At 49.8% G+C, this 21,120-nt stretch overlaps 1 protein-coding gene across 3 annotated transcripts in view; it reads right to left on the reverse strand.

Annotated features, from left to right (window-relative positions):
- Positions 1-410: 410 nt before the first annotated feature.
- Positions 411-21,120, reverse strand: part of ST8SIA5 (ST8 alpha-N-acetyl-neuraminide alpha-2,8-sialyltransferase 5) — a 57,483-nt gene continuing 36,773 nt past the window's right edge. For all 3 annotated transcript variants that reach the window (XM_040984724.1, XM_040984725.1, XM_040984723.1), the window contains 5 exons: positions 16,303-16,389; positions 13,169-13,313; positions 10,584-10,696; positions 1,912-2,004; positions 411-879 (listed from right to left, as the gene is read on the reverse strand). In XM_040984724.1, the coding sequence (XP_040840658.1) occupies positions 411-879; positions 1,912-2,004; positions 10,584-10,696; positions 13,169-13,313; positions 16,303-16,389 (907 nt within the window). The remainder of the gene's footprint in view (positions 880-1,911; positions 2,005-10,583; positions 10,697-13,168; positions 13,314-16,302; positions 16,390-21,120) is intronic.

Below are 21,120 nucleotides of genomic sequence, written 5' to 3' on the forward strand. Positions count from 1 at the left end.
AAAAAAAAACCTGAATGGCATAGGCTGGATTCCAGGATCCCATCTCTCTTTCTATCCTATTCTCCTTTGGACCTTTCTTTAACTACATCAAGGCTACTGCAGCATGAGTTCAATCAGATACTAAAAGGTAGCAGAAATGTGCTTTATTCACTGTCAAGTCCCAGCTCCCACCCACATCGGATTGGATTGGGGGCATGGTGGGCCCAGCCACAGGCTCCCCAGGAGGGAGCAGGGGGAGGGAGACCCAGGAGGCTCCCTCTTATACACAGGACTTCCTCTGCCCAGACTCCCACCCCCTGCCTCCCTGCCCCAGGGTCCACACACAAGGTAAAACCCCACGGAGGGAGCAACTGTAACAGCCGGGCACTGGGTCCCCAGCCCTGTGTCGAGGCAGCCCGACCAGGCCCCAGTCAGCAGCAGCTGCAGGTGCCCGTATGCACACGGAGGATGCCGCGACTGTGCAGGTGCAAGAAGTTGAAGATCTCAGAGGGCATGGCATGGAAGCCAGGCCGGGGCTTGACGTTGTCGTAGTAGTGGTGGGTGATGTACAGGCCTGAGGGGTTCATGGGGAAGGCCCAGAAGCCGAACAGGTGCACCTCCTCACAGAGCTCTAGCGCCGCGGTGGCCAGGATGAGGCCCGTGCTGATGCGCTTAGCACGCACGCCCAGGCTGAGCCAGTAGCGCGACACGTTGAGCAGGTACTGTGGATGGAAGTAGTAGACGGCCTGTGGCGACTCGAAGTCATCCAGCACGTACTTGACGCGGATGGACACGTCGGTGTTGCGTGTGTTGTAGAAGGCGGGCAGAAGCACCGACGCGTTCTCGTATACCTGCAGCACGCGGTAGAAGGGCCGCCGCCACTTCTCCAGCTTGTGGAACCTGCGCGAGCAGGACAGTGAGAGCGGCAGCTGCGCCTCTCAGGCACTGGGAGAGCTGAGCAGTGCTGGGCAGGCAAGGGAGGTGGCAGTCGGACCGAAGCAGAGCAACTATCCAGGCCCCGGTGGATGCAGTGGGGAAGTGATTAAGGCTGGAACGCTCACCTGAGCGTTCACATCTCAGCCTTGTACTGTCTCCCCCCAAACAGCCCCCATAATGCACCCCACATCCTCCCCTGTAGCCTCTTGGGGTGTCTCACCTGTTTGTGCACCTTACACAGCTCTCACTCCAGGGCTTTCCCTTGCCTCTGCTTCTCCTATCCCCCAGCTGAATAGCCCCCACGACCAATCCCTCCTCTGATCTGGAGGCTTGCCTAGAGCCAGGTTTTCAACACCGGAGACAGCCCCACCTCCCCCTGCTGTCCCACCGAACTTTCCAGACAGATCCCCAAGAGGGGAGCCAGGTCGAAGAACTTGCAGGAGGCTTTGCCCCCGTGCCTCCTTATGGGCGTAGCCAGGCAAGGAGTTGCCAGCCCTGGCCATCCACTAAAATCACACACTGGAATGCTCTCTGACCTACATGCAGGTGGCTTGAGCCTGCAATGTCTGAGAGAAAAGTGATGCAGCCTTGTAGGTAATGTTAACTGTCCCTGGAAGTTCATTTTACAAGGGGAAAGAAACAGGGGAGTATTATCTTCTATTGAAGCCAATATAAAAAAGCCATCATTTTAAATGCAATATATATGTTGCATATAAAATGCTATTTATATCTTTTATATATATAAAAGAATGGGAAATGTCCCATCCTTTCTTGTCCTAGCAGATCTATATATATTACATATAAAATGATAGCATTTTATATGTTTATATATATATATATAAAAGAATGGGAAACATCCTAACCTTTTTTTATCATGGCAAGTCTTTGCAGCTTAGAGTGGGTTTGACACTGTCTCGACCCAGCCCTGCTCCTTTCCATGCCCAGGAGCCCCATGTGACTGTTGGACAGGGCAGCTTAATGAAAAAGGACACTGACCTCTCTGTGATGATGCTAGGGTTCACGGTCACCACATCTGTCTTCACCCCCACATCCATGGTGTACTTCTCTGAGATAGGGGGCAGGTTGCACCTGCAGAAGAGACAAGACAGTTGGAGGCAGGGGTCCTCATGTGGATCAGGCAGGGCATGGAGGGCAGACTGGAGTCAGGCACGCAGTCAGACAGGCTCTCTGGCTGAGCAACAGGTCCTTCTGCCCTGTGCCAGGCATGGAAGAGCAACCCAGCCCAGTCCTGGCTCTCACTGAAGCTCTAGTCCCAGGGGACAGAGACAGCACTAGTGAAAACATGAGGTCACAGGCAGCAGCAGCCCCAGAGCCTGGAAGATGAAACCATGGCTCTGAGAGAACAGAGGGCAGGGCAGCATTGGCCCTGTATCTGGTAGACAGGATGACTTCCCAGAGGAAGCAACACTTGAGCTGAGGTCGGGAGAAGGAGATAAGAGTCCACTGGCAGGTCAACTTGTGACACAGTGGGTAAAGCCACTGCCTACAATGGTAGCATCTCTTGAGCCCCAGCTGCTCTACTTTCTGTCCAACTCCCTGCTTGTGGCATTGGAAAGCAGTTGAGGATGATTCAAGTCCTTGCACCCAGGTGGGAGACCTTCCCACCCAGTGATTTCCTAGCTCCTTGTTTTGCCTAAACCAGTCCTAGCTATTGCAGCCATTTGGGGAGTGAATCAGTGGATGAAAGTATTCTTCTTCTTTCTGTCTATCTTAACTTTCAAATAAATAAAATAATTTTTAGAAGCCCAATAGTGGAAGGGCTGTGTAAATATGAGGTGTAAACAGGGACAAATCTAAGAAATGCAATAGTAACTTAAGGATGCAACAGGCACAAGAGCATTTGTAGGAATCTCCTGCAATAGGGAGAGGGGTGGCCTCCAAAGTTGTGCACATCTGAGCTCCTGCCTAGGAATACATTCCTTTAGGTGACAGAAGGAACTTGACATTGGTTCTATTGTCTAATCTTCCACCTCCAAGTTCCAGGATCCCATATGGGCACAGATTCATGTCCCCACTGCTCCACTTCCCATCCAGCAATCTGTTTGAGGCCTGAGAAGATGGCAGAGGTTGGTACAGGACCTTGGGACCCTGCTACCATATAGGAGACCTGGAAGAAGTTCCTGGATCCTAGCATTGAATTGGCTCAGCTCCAACTGTTTTAGGCATTTGGGAAGTGAATCACTTTGTGGAAGATCTTTCCCTCTGTCTCTCCTCTCTGTTGACCTGCCTTTCCAATAAAAATAAATAAATCTTGGAAAAAAAAAAAGGAACTCAATGGCTGCAGTTACATTAAGGAGGTTAAGGTTAACAACACCCTGGGCAGTCTGCCAGGTCCAGGGTGTTCACAAGAGCCTTAAAGGGCTGGAGAATTGGACTCTTAGATGCCCTGCTGCTCTGGGGGAAGGGGCCACAAGCCTAGGGATACAGCCACTTCCAAGCTGCAAAAGGGACCCTTCTTCCCTCTAACCCCACTGAGTCTGTTGAGAAGAGTGCAGCTCCATCTGCACCCTGATGCAGATCTGGGCAGACTTTGACTGCCAGGGTGGTGAGATTACACTCTTCAGTTGGCTCTAAGGCATCAATGTGATGATCATTTTGTTATGGCAACAACAGGCTGCTAATACAGCCTCCCAACAAGAAAATTTTAATCAGTTGTTTGGGGATCCATCTACACGTAATAAAATCACTTTTGAAGTTTTTAAACATTTTTAAAAATTTTTTATTGGAAATGCAGATTTACAGAGAGAAGGAGAAACAGAAAGATCTTCCATCTGCTGATCACGCCATAAATGGTTGCAACGGCCACAGCTGAATTGAACTGAAACTGGGAGCCAAGAGCTTCCTCTGGGTCTCCACTTGGGTGCAGGTTCTCAAGGCTTTGGGACATCCTCCACTGCTTTCCCAGGCCCCAAGCAGAGAACTGGGTGAGAAGTGGAGCAGCCAGGACATGAATAGGCATAAAAAAGGAACCAGACATTTACAAGGGGAGGATTAGCCAATTGAGCTATTGCTCAGGGCCCAATAAAACCATTTTTTTAATCAATAGAGAATGAACAATACATTTCCCCTTCAGGGGGAAGAGGTAGCATGGGAGTGGAGCACACCTTCATCACAGCGGCTCATTGCACACACTCAGCTTCTTAGACTAAGTGACTGGTACACAGCTCCTCGTTGTACTGCATTGCTTCATGCTGTGGATATGGTACAAGTCTCTTCTGCCTCAAGCACTGATTAAAGCATATTGCAGAATAAACTCTGAAAATGAGAGTTTAGCGCTTTGCAATGGCGGGCTTGCAGAGAGCCTTGGGGATAGTTGCAGCAGGGATGTGCAGGGACCTGGGGGTTCAAGTCCAGACAGGCAGAGTGAGCCTGGGGATTTCCCCACATGCTTGTTCCTGGGTGGAGTGTGGAGAGGGGAGAGGAAAACCCTGGGTTGGCATACTGGCCTGGTGTGCTGGTGGACTGGGCTTGGGAACTTTGAATAGGCCTGGATCTTGGGTGTGTGGAGGGGTGAGGTCCCAGGCCAGCACACATGGCAGGAGCTTGGGACCCTAGTGGTCAGGCAGAGCTACAGGTCAGCATATCATCCCACCAGAAGACTGGGCTTAGGAGGGCTGGGCTGGGTAACCCATGTGCACCCTGGCACAAGGACTATGGATTGATCAGGAAAAGGGGTAAGATGTTTGGGAGGGACGACCGCTAAGGGAGTTAAGTGGCCAGTGAGGAATGAGTTCTGAGGGATTTCCATTGACAAGACCACTGTACATGCAAGTAAGTACAGAAGCTATGACTGAGTGATCTGGAGAGTGGAAGCTGGAAGACCTTTATGGAACAAACCCAAGAATAGGGTATGGGGCAAGCTGGGCTGCAACATCCACCAACTCATACAAAGGCCAGGATGGAGGGTGCAGACTATGCTAGGTAAAGGCCTAGCATGCACCAGCACATGTGAGATCTAGGTGTGGGAGTGGACTATTGGGTGAGCTTGGAAAACTCTCCTGGTGGGATATAGCTCCCACTGGTGAGCATGTGATTCAGGCCTGGGTATTGGTCAGGCCGGACAAGTTAGCTCCCTCGTCAGCAAGTATGTGGGTTGGTTCTGAAGGGGGGTGGACTTGGCAGGACTAGACAAACCTTAGCCCACTGGTATGTGCAGGAGCCAGGCTGGAGTGTGGGTCATGCCAGGTTAAACTATTACAGATACTGGTTTGCATAAGCCAGGGATAGGAGCAGACTGGGCAGGGCTAGGCTGCAGCCTCTGCTACAAGAGTTGGGACTGGGGGGTGGGTCAGGATAGGCCAGGCTAAAGCATCCAATAGCAAAGGCCAAGACAGGGTCAGAGCAACCACTGATATGCAACATTTGTGGCTGGGAACAGACCTGAATGGGGAAATAAGGGTGATGCCATGGCTGGGTCGCAGCTCCCACTGGTGAGCAAGAGAGCCAGAATGGGGACAGCAATCTGGACTGGATATGACGTCTCCCTTGGCATATGTGTAGACTGGCTCTGGGATGTGCAGGACTGAGCTAGACTCCAACACCCACTGGTGCTCATGAGAGCCGGGGGAGGGGGGTGGGGTATAAGACAGGCTGGGCTGGGTCTTGGCACCCACTGAATCACATGAGAGCTGTGTTTGGCGTGGACCAGATGTAGCTGGGCTATAACACGCAACAGTAAGAACCAGAATGGGTATGTGCCAGTCAGGCAAAGTCACTGTTCCTGCCAGGACAGAAGGTGGACTAAGTCAGTCTGGACCAAGGACCAACCAGTGGGTGCAAGATCTGCCACTGGAAGGAAAGCTGACAGAAGAGCTTGGGGAGCTCCTTTGTCAGGACACAGTCCCTGCAGGTGAGTACAAGAAACAAGGCTAGAAACAGCCCAGACCAGGCCAGATTATGGTATCCACTGGCATACGTGAGAGTCAAGTCTAGGGGTGGGCCTGGCTGGACCAGTTCATAACACCCACTTGCAGATCTGAGAATCAGGACAGGGTTCAGGACAGGCTGGGTCAGGCCAAAACACCAACAAGTTCACATTAAGACTGGGATTGGGGGCTGACTGGGATTGTTAGGTTGTAGCACCCACCAGCATTGGCTGGACTTGGGGGCAGACTGGGCTGAGCCAGGCTGCAGCATCCACTGTCAAATGCTGAGGTGAGGCAGGCCATGTCAGACTAGGCTACAGCACTCACCAGCACATGTGAGACCTGGGAGTAGGGGAATGGTGTGCAAGCCCAGTAAGGGGACTGCAAAGGGCTCTCCCACTCACAATAGTGAGTGTGATAACTGGAAAAGGGGCCAAGTAGGCTGGGTAGGGCTACAAAGCCTGTTAGCCTACATGTGAGCTGGGTTAGAGGGGAAAGCCAGGCTGGACTAAATGGCTAACTGACTGTATCTATTGATACATGCATATGTCAGAGTAAGTGGGGCTGGTCAGATTTTTGCTGCAGCATCAACTGGCAAGTGTTGGGACCTGGGACAAGCCCTGTCTAGCTAGACTGCAGAACCACCTGGAAAGTGCAAGTTCCAGGAATGAGAATGGGCCCAGTAGGGAAACTATGAGCACCCTTCTGATGGGCTACAGCTCCCACTGGTGAACATGAGAACTAAGGCTGGGGGAGAGCGTAGTAAGACAGCTGGTGGCACCTGCCAGCATGAATGTGGGCTGGATGGTTGGGTCGGTTGGGTTGAGCTAAGTTTCAACATCCATTGATGTATACGAGAGCTGAATGGGATGTAGGACAAACTGGACCAATCTGCTGCACATACTGGTAAACATAGGACCAGGGCTGGGAGTGGATCTGGTGGGGGTTATTGAGAGTCATTTTGACTAGGTTTCAGCTCCTGCTGGTGTACGTGAGAACCAAGTGTGTGGTGGGCTGGGTTGGGCTGCACTGCAGCATCCATTGGTTTATGTAACAGATGAGGCTAGAGGCAGAACTGACCCAACAATTGCAACTACCTATATGTAGGCTGATGTGGGTGACTGATAGAGTCAGACCCTGTACTGGCAAGCACACACAAGAATCAGGCCAGATCACCTCAGACCAGGTCTCTTTGGGGATCCTTCCAACTGAACTGCTGAACTTTGAACTCCAACCATGGGGAGAATTGCAGGATCAGTGGTCTGACTGTGAGTGTATGTGTCGGAACTGGGCCTCCTCAGTGACTAAGACAGAGCAGTGGGTACCATGCCCAGATGCACATGAAGGATATGACAGCCCATTGGAGCCTACAGAGGACATCTGGTACCATAGCAAAGGAAGAATGACAGCACAAATTTAGTCAATTACACCAGTCAAGTGATGACAGCAAATATCTGGGCAAATGGAGACTCTGGGATAGTCTATGTCAGCCAACGGACCTTGGAAGTATTTCCTGATCCTTGGATCAGCAAGATCGACAGCATTTTAGGACTATCAAAACCACTTAAGCAGAACGCTCAAAGCATGCTCCACATTGGAGACACTGGGATGATTTCGGGTGACCATTCCCCATCCCTGGGTACTGAGGTGATTGGGAGATTGGGTGTAGCTCCTCCCCTTATCACCCCCTTTCCCCCAGAAACAAGAAAAAGAGAATTAGGAAACAATGGTCTCGCCCACTTTCCCCTAACCCTTGACTCTTTCCACCCTAAGCAACTATGTAAACATCACTTAAAAAAATACTAATAAAAAAAAAAGAGAGAGAGAGAGAGAAAAGATTATAATTAGGCAACTGTGGAGGCATTGTGCCAAGGCCCTGCAGCAGATGCAATCAAGAAACATGGAGGAGTGGCTGAAGCCATCCTAGGATCTAGTTGACCAGATCCCATGAAGGCACAGTGCTACAATGGAGAGCAGAGAGGCAAGAAGAGGTCAGATTACATGGCACTATGGACCAGGTAAAGGGTGTGGCTCTCTGAGGCTGTCCAAGCCTGCAAAAGTTCTGGCTGGAAACCACACTTTCAAGTGGGTGACACAGGGATTGCCCAGCCATTTCCTAATTGTTTGAGGGACCACCAATGAGGAATGTCTTTGCTGCAGGTTACTATCCATACATAGAGGGATCATGGAACCCTTAAGAACCCAAAACACTTCCTCAAATCTCAGTGTGTCTCTCTCTTTTCAGGAGGCACCCATATCCCAGATTGCTGGGGTCCATGCAGTAGGTATGGATGGCACGAAGGTGTGAAAAGAACAGCTCCCCTGCTTGGCAGGGCCCAGGGGAGCTTCCAGCTGTTTGGCAGGGCCCGGCGGATTTCTCTCTGACTACCTTGATGCTGTTTCACCCCCTGATTGCATGGACACTCAAGCACCCCACTAAGAATTCTGTAATCTATTGAGGCATTGTTGTTTATCCCTGTGAGACTGTTTTTGCAACCGATGTGAGCTTGAGAGTTAATGTCTCTGATAATGTCTTGGGAGTGGGCCTTTGACAATTTACACACAGGAGCACAATTAAGCCCATGCCATTTTTGGACACTTTATTGGGTACTTAACCATTGCCTCAGAATTTGACCCAGACAAGTAGCACTCCTTCTGGGAAGTGGCTTGAAAATTTCCTAAATATTAATGCAAGTGATGGGAGTGAGAGCTGAAGCTGCTATGGCAATAAATATAGTTATTGTTATCTCAAAGGCTAGCCTGTCTTTGCAATTTTTTGGAGCATAGACAATGTAACTGTTTTAGCTGCTTTTATACTTTTTAGCTAGAGGAATTAAGGATGCTTTTATTAAGGAAAAATGCTTTTAACTATTGTTTCATTGTTTATGGGGTTGTAGAGCCTATAGTTGTAGGGGGATTTAACATTTGAAACTTTTGTTTTAAATTTTACGTTTTTCCACTTGTAACCTATTTTCCCATTAAATAATGGGTAAATTGTAGAAATAGAAATGTGGTAGGAATGTATTACTGATTAGCAGGTAATCGCATGTACCTTGGCCTTGGAGTCCTGGCCGTCACTCCATGGCTACTGTTGAAGAATGAATAATGGCTTGGTTTGAAGAATATGAATACAGTATTTTGCAGAATTATCTTTAGGGGCACCTGCTTAACCCTGAAGTGCAGACAGAATGACCAAATGTCTATACATGCCCCCTTACTCTTGAAGTAAAAATAGAACAATTAGTTGTTTGTGTAGAAGCTTGTGAGGTGTCTGAGTAAATAAAAAGGACAGCTTTTTCTTGAGCTGTTGCGAGAGCGCACCAAGTGGCAGTGTTTGTGTCTTTCTTTATCGCCGACTCCACACACCCTTTCTGAGCTCCAAACTCAGCTGGAGCTGGACTCCGGCACCAGATCCTTCCTGGAAGGTGATTTTAGCTTCTTTCTTCTTTTCACATTAATTTGTTCACTTTGCAGATAAAAGTTCTCTGCAACTGACTCTGAGATTTTTACTTCCATACTAAGCTGAAAAAATAATCTACCAAGCTTTGCTGGTTATATCTACATCCATAGGTGTAAGGAATACTTCCACAGAAGAACCCTCTAGAACAAGACCAGGACTACAGCCTTACTCATATCCTCACCGCTCCCCTGCCTCTCAGCCCAGCCTGGAAGGCAGGCTTTCCTATTCCTGTTAGAATGGGCATGTGTCTACTGGGTACTTGTGACATGCCAGGACCTTTCATAGGGTGACATGAGCCATCAATGACCTCGGGGTCAGATGCCAGCTCCTGGTGCTGGGAATGAGAAAGCAGGCATTTAGGGACGTCAGAGTCTTACTGCTGCTGAATGGCTGAGGCAAGTCCAGAGCAAGTCCAGGGCACTTCCCTGATCAATGCTGTCCCCTACAGAAGATACCCAGAACATGCTGGAGACTGGCACACACAGCAGGCACGCAGCAAGGTTGCTACTTCATTGCAGTGACGACGATGATGACGATAACGATGATGATGGCAACGCCAGCAATGGAATGCCAAGAACTCTGAGCCCTAACAGACCACAGGGAATGGGCAAGAAACCCTCTCCATCCCCTTCTGGAGAAAGTTCACTCTCTGGTGGTCTAGTTAGTCAGACCATGCGGTGTAGTAGGAAGGACCCAAGGCCAGAACTGTTCCCCCTATTCTCACCATTTGATCCTAGCCCCTAGTGTGGGGCTACACTCTGTACAGCAGAGGGCAAGGTCTCTCACTCACATCACCCACAGCAAGTGATGTTACTGTTGAGCCTGGAGCAGTGTCTCCAGGGTGTCCCCATTCTGCAGACAGAAGGTTGGAGGTCCAGGGCCAGGGCCCCAGAATGTGCTGGGGCTGTCTTTATTTCAGGATCTCCACACACATCAGACCACCTCAGCACAAGCATCCCTGCCACTGGCTCTGTGTGCACCAATGACTGGATCAGGACCCATGAGATGTCCCTGAAGATCTTTCAGTCCTTGGCTCATAGTTTTAATCCACCCAGACTCAAGACTGAAGCGAGGAGCTCCAAATACAGCAGAGAGAAAGAAGTGCAAGGTCTGGTCTGCAGACTAATTAAAGCCAGGAGGGAATCAATATCAGTCTTCCATGAGGTTGCCTTGGTGGCACCTAGAGCTTCCGGAACAGCTGGGGGTGTGAAGGGAAGCATCACTTGAAGGGTAGCCCAGGGGACAGCACCTAGGGACAGGGCCCAGGGCAGGTGTGCTATGGGAGTGGGGGCTGCAGGTGCACCTGGGGATGGTGGCATTACCGGAAGACAAAGTCCGCACTGTTGATCTCCCTGCCGCAGCGGCTGTTCTTCAGGATGCCTCCATTGCCCACCACTGCACACTTCTTAAATTGGGATCGGTAGTAAGGCATGTCCTGGGGGAGGAAAGGGTGCATACAGCAGCATCAGTGCCAAGTCCTGCCTACATTGTCAGCTCCCACCTCTGCAGCCTCACCTACCTCTGCTGCCACAGGATTCCGCCACACAGCCTGGCAGGCAAAGTAGGAACCAAGCGGTTTTTCCACCTCTCAGAGGCAAAGAGAACTCAAGATACATAAGCATGTTAGCCCCACAGTTTCCTCCTTCACGGATATCCAGGAACAGGCCAGCTGTGTTTTCAGGGACCTGGCCTGTACCCTAAGCTTCCAGTGAAGATACACTGAGATTCCTTCATTGATTGCACTGTAATCTCCCAATCTAAATGAGCCACTATGTCCACCCGGGAGACTGTCACTCAAGGTCTGTCTTCCCTGGAGAGGCCAAGCCAAGAGAATCAGGAGCATCTGATGGCTGGTGAAGAAAACACTCTGCTTGACTGTTACCAGGAAGAAGAAGAAAAAGTCATCACTGGGGAAGATTAGCAGATGCTCTGATGTTTCCCAAGCTTCAGTAAACCAAGCAGCACCCAGAACGTTTTCTGAAAATACAGTGTTCCTTTGGTATCTAAGGCGGGGGAGGGGTTGGTTCCAGCACCTTCCATGGGCACCAAATTCTGCAGATATTCAAACCCATTGCATAACACAGTGCAATGTTTTCTTAGCACCTATGCACAACCTCCTCATAAACCAATCTATACATCATCTGCAGTTTACTTATAACACCTTACACAGTATAAATGCTGTGGAAATAGTTGTTAGACTGAAGTGCCTAGACAATAATTGTGAAGGGGAAAAATATCTGCACGTGTTCAGTGCAGACACGATTATTATTTTTTTTTAACATTCTTGATCTGCAATTGGCAAGATCCAAGGATGCTATAGAAATCTCTGGGCTGCTGCCCAGAACCACAGAATCTATCTCCAAGATGGAGATAAAAGATTGGGAAGCTGATTTTTTTAAGCAACCCAAAAACCAATTTGTCTTTCAGGAAGTTAGGGAAATGATGTCTTCCTATGTCTTAAATTCTAATTCAGGGACTAATAAACTCTAACCCAAGTGCCACATCTGGCCTGCCACCTGTTTCTGTCTGACCCACAAGCTAAGAAGAGAATTTAAATTTTTAAATAACTGGAAGCAACCCAAGGAAGACTGTTGGGTGACATGTGAAAAATCCTATAAGATGGAGAAGGCAGAGTCTACCAAGAACTCAAGCGTGACTGGGACACTGCCACTCTGCTTTGTAGACTTGTGTCAGTGGCACCTGTGAGCTGAAACAGAGGTTTGTAGTGGTGACAGAGATAGCAGGTGCTTGTAAGACACTTGCTATCCCTGCTTCCTGGAGAGTATTGGGCCTCCCAACAGTCTATACCTTGAACCTGCTGGCCAAGGTCAGGCTATTTCACCCACCAGTGCCCCCTGCATCAGAAGCCAGGTCAGCTGTCGTCACCAACTTCCTGTTCCAGGTCTTGTCAGCCCCACCTTGTAAAGGTGGCTCCATATCATCCTTTCCCAGCACAGTGATATGGGGAACACAGGTGAGCCCTCTCATTACCCCTAGAACATGGCCAGAGTGAAATGCAGGTGGCCATGGGGCTTTGCTTCATTCACACCCCTTCTAGAAGCAGAGAGGGAGTGCCCCAGCCCTTGGATTTCATCCAGAAAGCTGTCCACACCTTTCCCTGACATGTCAGCACATTGGGCCCACTATACACATGGCCTGGGGCACACACCAGAACTTCCTGCTCCCCACAGACCACACCTTGCCCACTGTCAGCTGAGTCTGCAGCTCCAGGCCCAATCCCTCTCTGTCCAAGTCTGGAGCAGTGGATCTGCAGCTGCAGTCAGTGCACAAGAGGGCAGCCACCTGAGCTGTGGGGATCTGAACAGTTCAAATACATATGCCTTCCTCTGTGGTCTTCCATGGTCAGGAAGTCACCAGGCTATCCCTAACTAGCCCACCTCCAGACTTCTTGAATGAGACAGGAACAAAATGTCCATTCAGTCCCAATCCAAGCCCCAGTGCTAGACAAGAAAACTGAGGCTCTGAAAGGCAAGATGACCAGTCAAAGTTATCCATGCCAAGCCCAGTCCCTCAACGTCTGAACTGCACTGGGCCATGCCCTCTGGCACATACTCACTCCTGGTGAAGATGCCTCTGCTCTTAGGCCACACACACTTCTATTCCTTCTCCCAGATTTTAGCACGCCCTTATGTAAGCAATGCAATGACCAGAATTTTATAACCATTTCTTTCTTTATAACCATTTTTAACAGTCAGTGGGCATTCATTATGTCCAGATAGAACCCCACCCAGAAAGTCCAGAGTAGTCAACTGGGCCCAAAACAACTGGCCAACCAGAACCAAGACAACTGGGTCCATGGATAGAATGAAGTCTGTGCAAGGTCATGGAAAGCCATGTCTGGGTGGGATCCCCCACTCCACTTGGATCCCTGTTCCACTAACAGCACCTTGGGAAACATCCGGAAGATCTCCTGGTTGATGTGGTAGATGCCGCTGGTGTCCACCTCGTACTTGAGCTTCGTCCCCAGGGGAGTGTTCTTCTGGGTGGTGAAGAGGAAGGCGGGGGCATTGCAGCACCTGGACAGCGTGGACCTGCCAGGCAAGGAGAGATGGTGACACAGGGCCAGGTTCTCGCCACACAGGGTTCCTGGGGCTGAGGCCTCCACCATTACTCATTCCCAGGTCACATCCTCCTGGTACCTGTGCTCCTGCTGTCCCAAGCCTGGGCCTTTGAGCCCACGTTGTCACTGCCCTTTCAAGGCCCAAGCCAAGCTTCTCTACATGGGGTTCTAGCTAATCCCATCCCACTGACCACGCTAGCCTTGAAGGCCAGAGCATAGACAGGGGAGCCACACACAACATTGCCTGTCAACCTCCTCTCCCAATCACCACCCTCTTGAAGGTAGAACAAAATCTTACTAAAGGCTAGTCCCCTAAGCCTGAGACAACTTGCACCTGCCCATTGTGGCATTAGCCAGGCTTTTCCATCAGTCCTTCTGAATCTGCAAGGATGCTGCACTTCCCAGACACCCACACTCTGCTGCCCCATTTAGCCGGCCCCAGCAGGACACCCACCCCCTCCGCAGTGGAGGAAGGGAGGCAGGACTGTTCCTTGGGTTCCTGGTCCCTACAACAAACTCAGACAAGGTGTACACCTTGACTGATGGAGTCCCAGGATCAGGACATACAACACTGGCCACAGAAACGAGCACACCTGGGCATTTAGAACCTGACCTGGGAAGAGGAGGGGTCAGAAACTAGACCCAGGGCTGGATACAGCTTCTGGAGGAATTTTCCAGAGGCTCATTATTTCCTCTCTAAGAACCCCTGTGGTGCAGCTGTGTCCTTAAAGCACACACATGTAAGTGACAGAGGGGTTGAAGCTCAGATGAAGACTTAAAAAAAAAAAACCCACAAAAACCCCTGAGAGGGAGGCTGGGGTTGGTGAGGCAGGCCTGAGAGCCTGTGGCCAGAGCAGCTGGGCCTTTGGCTCCACTTTGCAGATAGTGTCCCAGCCAGTAGCAACTGCAGGTTCCTGGGTCTGCCAGCAAACAGATATGTGTGGGGATTAGATCCTACTCACCTCTTGCTCCCCTCACTTGGGGAACCCAGAACCCTGCACCTTGGTCGCTGGCAGCTTGGATCTAACCAAGGTCACCTTAGCACCCCCTCCCATCAGAAGGCTTATAGGCCCATGGAGATCCACAGCATTCAAAAACAACAGCAGCGGAGCAACAGGCCAATGACATCTGGCTGCCTCTCCTGCTTCCCCACTGGCCCTCCCACCTAAGCTCCTTCAGTGTCAAGGGCTCCTGGAGGTAGGGACCTCAGCCACATCAGAAGATGGACAGCAACTTTGTGGAAAGCTACCCCAGGGCTAGGATGGAGACTTGGATCACCATCCCGATGGTGTCAGGAGGCCTGGATTCTGGCTTCTGCTCTACCCAACCACCCTCCCCCTCCCTCACCCCACCTGATAGTTGGGATGCTCCAGAAAGCCCCCTCACTCTTCTGGATCTCAATTTATTCATCTGTAGAATGGCTCTCCTACCTCAGACCCTCTGTGACTCTCTTGCTTGTCAAAGCCAGGAAGGTTATGTGAGTTGTTCCTTTTGACTTCATCTCACCTTGCAGGCTTGCTGCAGGGCCCAGCTGGCCACAGTGAGTGATTTTTCTTGCAGCAGGGTTAGAGTTTCAGTGTGACTGAAGCTTTCCAGAGGGGAGGCCAGGGGCCTGGCAAGGTAGGGGCCCTAGGGGAGCATCTGGCCCTTTTAACTTTGCTGGTCCAGAAACTGAAACCTCACCCAAGAACCTCCACATGGAGGGACTCACACTAACCCAGCTCTCTAGCAACTGGTCTATACACCAGCATGCCACTGTGAGGTGGCAAGATCCTGCTCCTGGCAGGGGAAAGTTCCACACCCACCCCTGACTCCAGTACAGCACCAGGGCCCTGCCAACCATATCATGCCATGAGTTTGAAACAAGAGCAAAGGAAGACAACCTACTTGCCTTGAACTTTTTTTTCTGTTTAGAGCCTGGCAGGGTCTGACAGCTTCTCCTTCTCCCAGGGCTCTGCCCACTTAGGTGTGGCTGTGTGATCCCTTCCACTGGCTCCCACACCTGTCTCGGCTCTCATGCTCTTGTTTCATTATTTCCTTGGACAAGCTAAGCCCACTGAAGAGACTTCTGTCCCATGCTCAGCCTGGACAGGCCCTACCCTCATGCATCTCACTGAGTGGGCCTGGATCATCCACAGCCATTTGTCTCGCAAGGCACACTTCTAAAGGCCAGACCTGTTGTGGCACAGGTCTTGGTTCCTGCTGCACACTCTCCCAGCCTGTTGCTCAAGTTCACATTCTACTGGATGGTTGCTAAATCTGCAAATGAGTGGCAAGCCTGGGCTTCCCCAGTCTCACTGATGCCTGTAGTACCTGTTTGCCAGGGGGGTGTCCCCACTTTATATAAACATTCACATTTTCTAAACAGGTGCCACCTAAAACTACTGCTTCTTCCAGGTCCAGCCCAGGACCACATAAAACTCAAACCAGATGCCTTCTAAGCAGAAAATGAGATACTTGGGAACATGCCTGGTTTACAACCTCCCCTGGAAGATTCCTGCATTCTGACAGGCACCTTTAACCTTGGACCTGTGCTGTCGAAAATCCAGTTTGGACACAAGTGGCAGACGCCAAATTTCCAAGTTCAACTGCATAAAAATGGCACTCGGAGCTCAGGAGTAATCTGTGACCATCTCCTGCCTGCCTGATTCCCTCAGCAGTTCATCTGTGCATTTCAATCAGAGGTCCTAGTACCTGGCCTAGAGGAACAGAGAGGACCACAGAGGCCAAGGAGAGCTGCTAGGAGGCCCGTGACAGGGCTGTGTAGGGGGCCCTTAAGGAGAGGTTGTGGAGGGCAGCAGCTAGCAGGTAAGAGTCCAACTCCCCACTGTGTGGGGACCCAGCACCTCCCACCAGCCACATTCTCAGGCTCGGCCAAGTTCCAGCTGTGCTCGGCAGGGCAGCGGAGACCTAGGTGACAGAGACAGGAGCAGCACATGGGGAGAAGGGGGCACAAGTACTTGAACTGGTTGGCTTCTGAGATGTTCATGGCCCACTTGCACATCTGCAAACTCTTCCACCTGTCGAATAGCTCCGACTGCTTCACCCTGTGGGAGTGGAAAATAGACAGACTTGAAAAGGCCAGCCTGGACCAAGCGTCAGCACCTCCTTGCTTTTTGTTTTGTTTTGTTTTGTTTTGTTTGTTTTCCTTTAAAGATGTAATTTTTTTTAAAGAATTTGTTTGAAAGGCAGAATGACAGAAAAAGGAGAGACAGAAAAGGATCTAGTGGGGCTGGCACCCTAGCATAGTCAACTAAGCTTCTGCCTGTGGCATCAATATCCATATGGGCACTAGTTCGAGTTTTAGCTGCTCCATTTCTGATTCAGCTCCCTGCTTATTATGGACTTGGATAACAGATAAGAATGGTTCAAATCTTTGGGCCTCTGCACCAATGTAGGATCTGGAGGAAGGTCCTGGCTTCTGCCCTTAGATCAGTTCGGCTCTGTCCATTATGGCCATTTGGGGAGTGAACCAGCAGATGGAAGATCTCTCTCTCTCTTGCACACACACACACACACACACACACACACACACACACATATTCTCTCTCTCTTTTGCTCTGTCTCTCTCTGTAACTTTCACATAATTATTTTTTTTAATCTTAAAGAAAAGAGATACTCCATTCTCCATTTCCCTTACTAACTGGCCACAGCAGCCAGGGCTGGGCCAGGCCACACACTCAGGTCAACCGGTGCTGTTTTCCCAAGTGCATTATCTGGGAGCTAGATCAGGAGCTGGGATGCAAACCAACACTGTGATATGGGATGCAGGTGTCACAGGTGGTAGCTAAACCTGATACACTTTGTGGTGACCCCAAGGAATCACCCTTTCCTGAAATGTTTCAATCCTGCTCCCCTAAAGGCCAAATTGTGGTCTGGACCTTTGCATTAATTGAGTTTTCCTATTTCTGGGTTCCCGATGTTCCAACACACATAGCCTTGCTATCTCCTGGAGAGCAATAGGCCTGCCTTCCAGCACACCTTTCACAGACAAATATCCTGTCCACAGTCCTTGCCCTCACCCCCTCTTCCTGGGAGCCACTGTCCCCTGCCCCAACCACCTCTAGGACCAGGCATCATACAACCGGAAATAGCTCCTATACCCCAGCACCTGCCCAAGGTATCTGAACAGGTAGCCTAAGCCTGCGCACCTTAACTATCAGCCTTGTCCAGTCCCTCCTGTGAAATCCAAACCCACAACAAAGCCCCTGCCTCATGTTCTTGGGGGCCTGAGTGTCACACCTCCCATTTCCAGGGATCTGTGAGCATAAAAAATACTCCTTCCTGTGTAAAAGCCATTTCCAGGTCCACCCATCTCACCTTCTATATACTTCTCAGGCATAACTATTTCTGTAGGGAAGCTACCTACTTCCCAAACCTGGCAAACGCCCTACTGTGTGCAGCACACAGTAGAACTCATGATCATGACACACCCTCCTCCTTCTCCCTGCTCTAGAGTGGGTGAAAATTTTCAAATGACAGAAAAAAATCAGAGATGAGGAGCTTGATATGTGTCCCAGACTGAACAACCACTAGCAGGCTGTTTAAGTATTGCCTTCTCAGGAATGGGCCTGACTAACTCTCATGGGACTCTGCCTTGGACTGTAGCCTGCAAAAGGTATGCATTTGTACATGGCCAACCTACATTTGCCTACTGAGTAGAATGCATACTTGGGATGATTTCATGCTGGCTCCCCCAGCTTCTGGAAGATAGCATAGGAAAATACAGATGCTTGATAAATACTTGAATGAACAGAATCGAAGACACAAATTGCCACCAACCATCAGTGGCTGATGGGAGACTGGCATACAAGGTAACCTCAGGTAATGAAGAGAGGCATGCTCCTCCCTTCTCAGGGTGTCACGGTTCACACACCCCTCCCACATGTGCTCTCTGACAGCTGTCTCCATTTCCCTGGTCCTGGCTGATTCCTTCCATCTTTCAGATAAGAAAGAGGTCCTTGGGTCAGATTCCAATGATTTCCACTGCCCTTTTAACTTGGTTTTAGTACAAACACACTGTTCTGCATTGATAAACTGCTGAGGCCACCTCAAGGAAACAAGCAGGCTTCCTGTCACCAAGGCCTGTGTCCCCAGCACATGAACCAGCAGATGCTCATGTAGCAAGCTCCTACATGTATCAAGCCCAATCAGCAACCTGCCAAGGTGACAAGGAAACCTAGGTTTGGGCCATCAGAGCACTCAAGGTCACAGCTTGGGGTGCCAGCATCCCATATCAGGTTATCTGATATGAGTCCTAGCTACTTTTCTTCCAATACAGCTTCTTGCTAATGCATATGCTGAGAAGATAGTAGATGATGGCTCAAGTTATTGGGCCCCTACCACACACATGGGAAATCCAGATGGAATTCCTGACCCCTACTCCATGCTGGCCAAGCCCCAGCTGTTGTGAGCACATGAGTGAGCCAGCAAATGGAATCTCTGTCTCTGTCTCTGTCTGTCTCTCTCTCTCTCTCTCTTGCCTTTCAAAAGAAAATACAGATAAACAAACACAAGAGGCAGCAGGTCTAAGGCAGACACTGGCAGGTACAGAGAGGAATTCCTAAAGGATCTAGTTAGATGGCAAGGTGGAGGTATAACCAGCTCTTTGAGCTGAGCACTGAGCTCAGCTACTGCACTGCACTGGAGGGCATGAAAACCAGGACAGGGGCAGGGGTGGCTAGACAGAAGGGCACCCAACAGCAAGTGTGGGGCCGGATAGTGGAGCTGGTTGGGTTGAACTAGGCCTCAATGCCAACTGACATGTATGAGAGCTGAATAGGATGTGGGACAGACTGGACTAGTCTGCTGCACATAATGGCAAGTGCAGGAACCAGAATAGGAGGCAGGCCTGGTGGGGGTTATTGTGGGTCACTCTGACTAGGCTACACTCCCATTGGTTTATGTGAGGGCCGAGTATGTGCTGGGCAGAATCAGGCTGGACTGCAACACCCATTGGTTCCAGTGGAAGACAGAGCTAGAAACAGAATTGACCCAGCAACTGCAACTACCAGCTGATTGGGGCGATGGACTGTACTAGGCCCCGCACTTGCAAGTATACACAAAAACCTGGTCTGGGTTCACCTCAGACAAAGTTTCTTTGGGGATCTCCCCCAATTGAACTGCCAGACTCAGATCCCTAAACATGACAAGAGGACAGAACAAATCAATCAACTACCCCAGCCATATGTTGGCAGTGAAAAACAGGGCAAATGGAGACTCTAAAATAGACTAAGTCAATCAGAGGAATACTCCGCGACCTCATCGTGCTTGGAATGGTGAGATTGGCAGCAATTCATAACTGTCGAACTATCAAAACCACTTGAGCAAGACCCTTGCCCCACATCGGGGACCTGGGATGGATGGGTGGGAGACTAGGTGGTACTTCTCCTTTTACCTCCCCCTGTACCCCAGATATAGTAGGAAAAATGTGGAAATGATCGTCTCACCCACTTTCCTGTAGCCTTTGAAACTTTTTGCCCTAATTGACTATGTAAAGATTGTCAAAAATAAAATTTTAAAAATGGAAAAAAAGAAGAAGCTACTGCAACTGTGGCTCATCCCCTGGAGCCCATTACATCAGGACTTCAGGGAGTACAGGAAGTCCTTCACCATCCCAACCGGCATAGCTGCAGCAGCTCTCCTCAAAGGAGCCATGATTGCAAAGAAAGACAGACACCAGGTTCATTCTGTAGAGGTGCTTCCTGGGTTTAACTGGAGCTGGTAACAGCTGTTCTCAGACAGGGCAAGCCTAGTTGGCAGGGATAGTGCTTGCTTGGGAAGAGCAGGGATGCAGGGAGAAGGGGTATGGAATAGAGTGCTTGTAGAAATACCCACAGAGCACAGTGACTATGTACATGGATTTGGGAACCAGAGAAAGGGACTTGAATCTAAGATCTAGTTCTGCCACCTCCTACATATGAAATCTCAAGCAGCTTAATTAATTTCTCTAGGCCTCAGTTTTCTTGGCTATAAAATGAGCATAATAGTAGTCTCTGAGGGCCGATATTGTGGCACAGTGACTAAAGCCACTGCCTAAAGCACTGGAATCCTATATGCTGTAACAGCACCAGTTTGGGTCCTGGTTGTTTCACTGCTAATTAAGCTCCCTGCTAATGCACTTGGGAAAGCAGCAGAAGTGGCCCAAGACCTTGGACTCCTCTACCCATAAAAAGTACCCATACAAGGAGACGTGGAAAGAGCTCCAGTATCCTGGTTCCCAAAAACAGGGACCTCTAAGCAGCTGAAGAGCCAGCATCATTTTAAGGAACTTCAGACACACAACTTCCATCAAATGTTAACTGCTTGATTTTTCAATCTAACCAGGGTCACCTGGTCAACCCGAAGAAGACAAATCAGAATAAACCACTAGATAAATTGAACACAGAAAAAAACTGTTGGAACAAAACAAAACTGATATAGGTGAGAAAACAACCTTTAAAATAAGAATAGACTGTTCTGAGAACAGAGACCTTGAGATGGGAATGGAGGTTCATGGAAGAGCTGGCAGATGCAGTCAAGGACTTCTCCCAGAATAAGGAAGCAAAAAGAGAAAATATGAGATCAAGAGTCAGAAGTGCTAGCAGAACAATCCAGAAGATGCAGCACACAATTCAACTCCTACACGTACTAGGAAAGGAAGTACAGAAAGATGCAGAGGGGAGAGTCCAATAGTTTGGTTAGGAGCTCTATATGCAGGGGTCCCACTGGGCACTGAAACATGCCTTTGGGACACTGGGAACTGTCATGTCTGAAAAAATCTAGAGGAGGAAAAAAAT

Source organism: Ochotona curzoniae, unplaced genomic scaffold (genome assembly GCF_017591425.1).
Source record: "Ochotona curzoniae isolate NIBS_2020 unplaced genomic scaffold, NIBS_Ocur_1.0 contig_43, whole genome shotgun sequence".
NCBI classification, from domain to species: Eukaryota; Metazoa; Chordata; class Mammalia; order Lagomorpha; family Ochotonidae; genus Ochotona; species Ochotona curzoniae.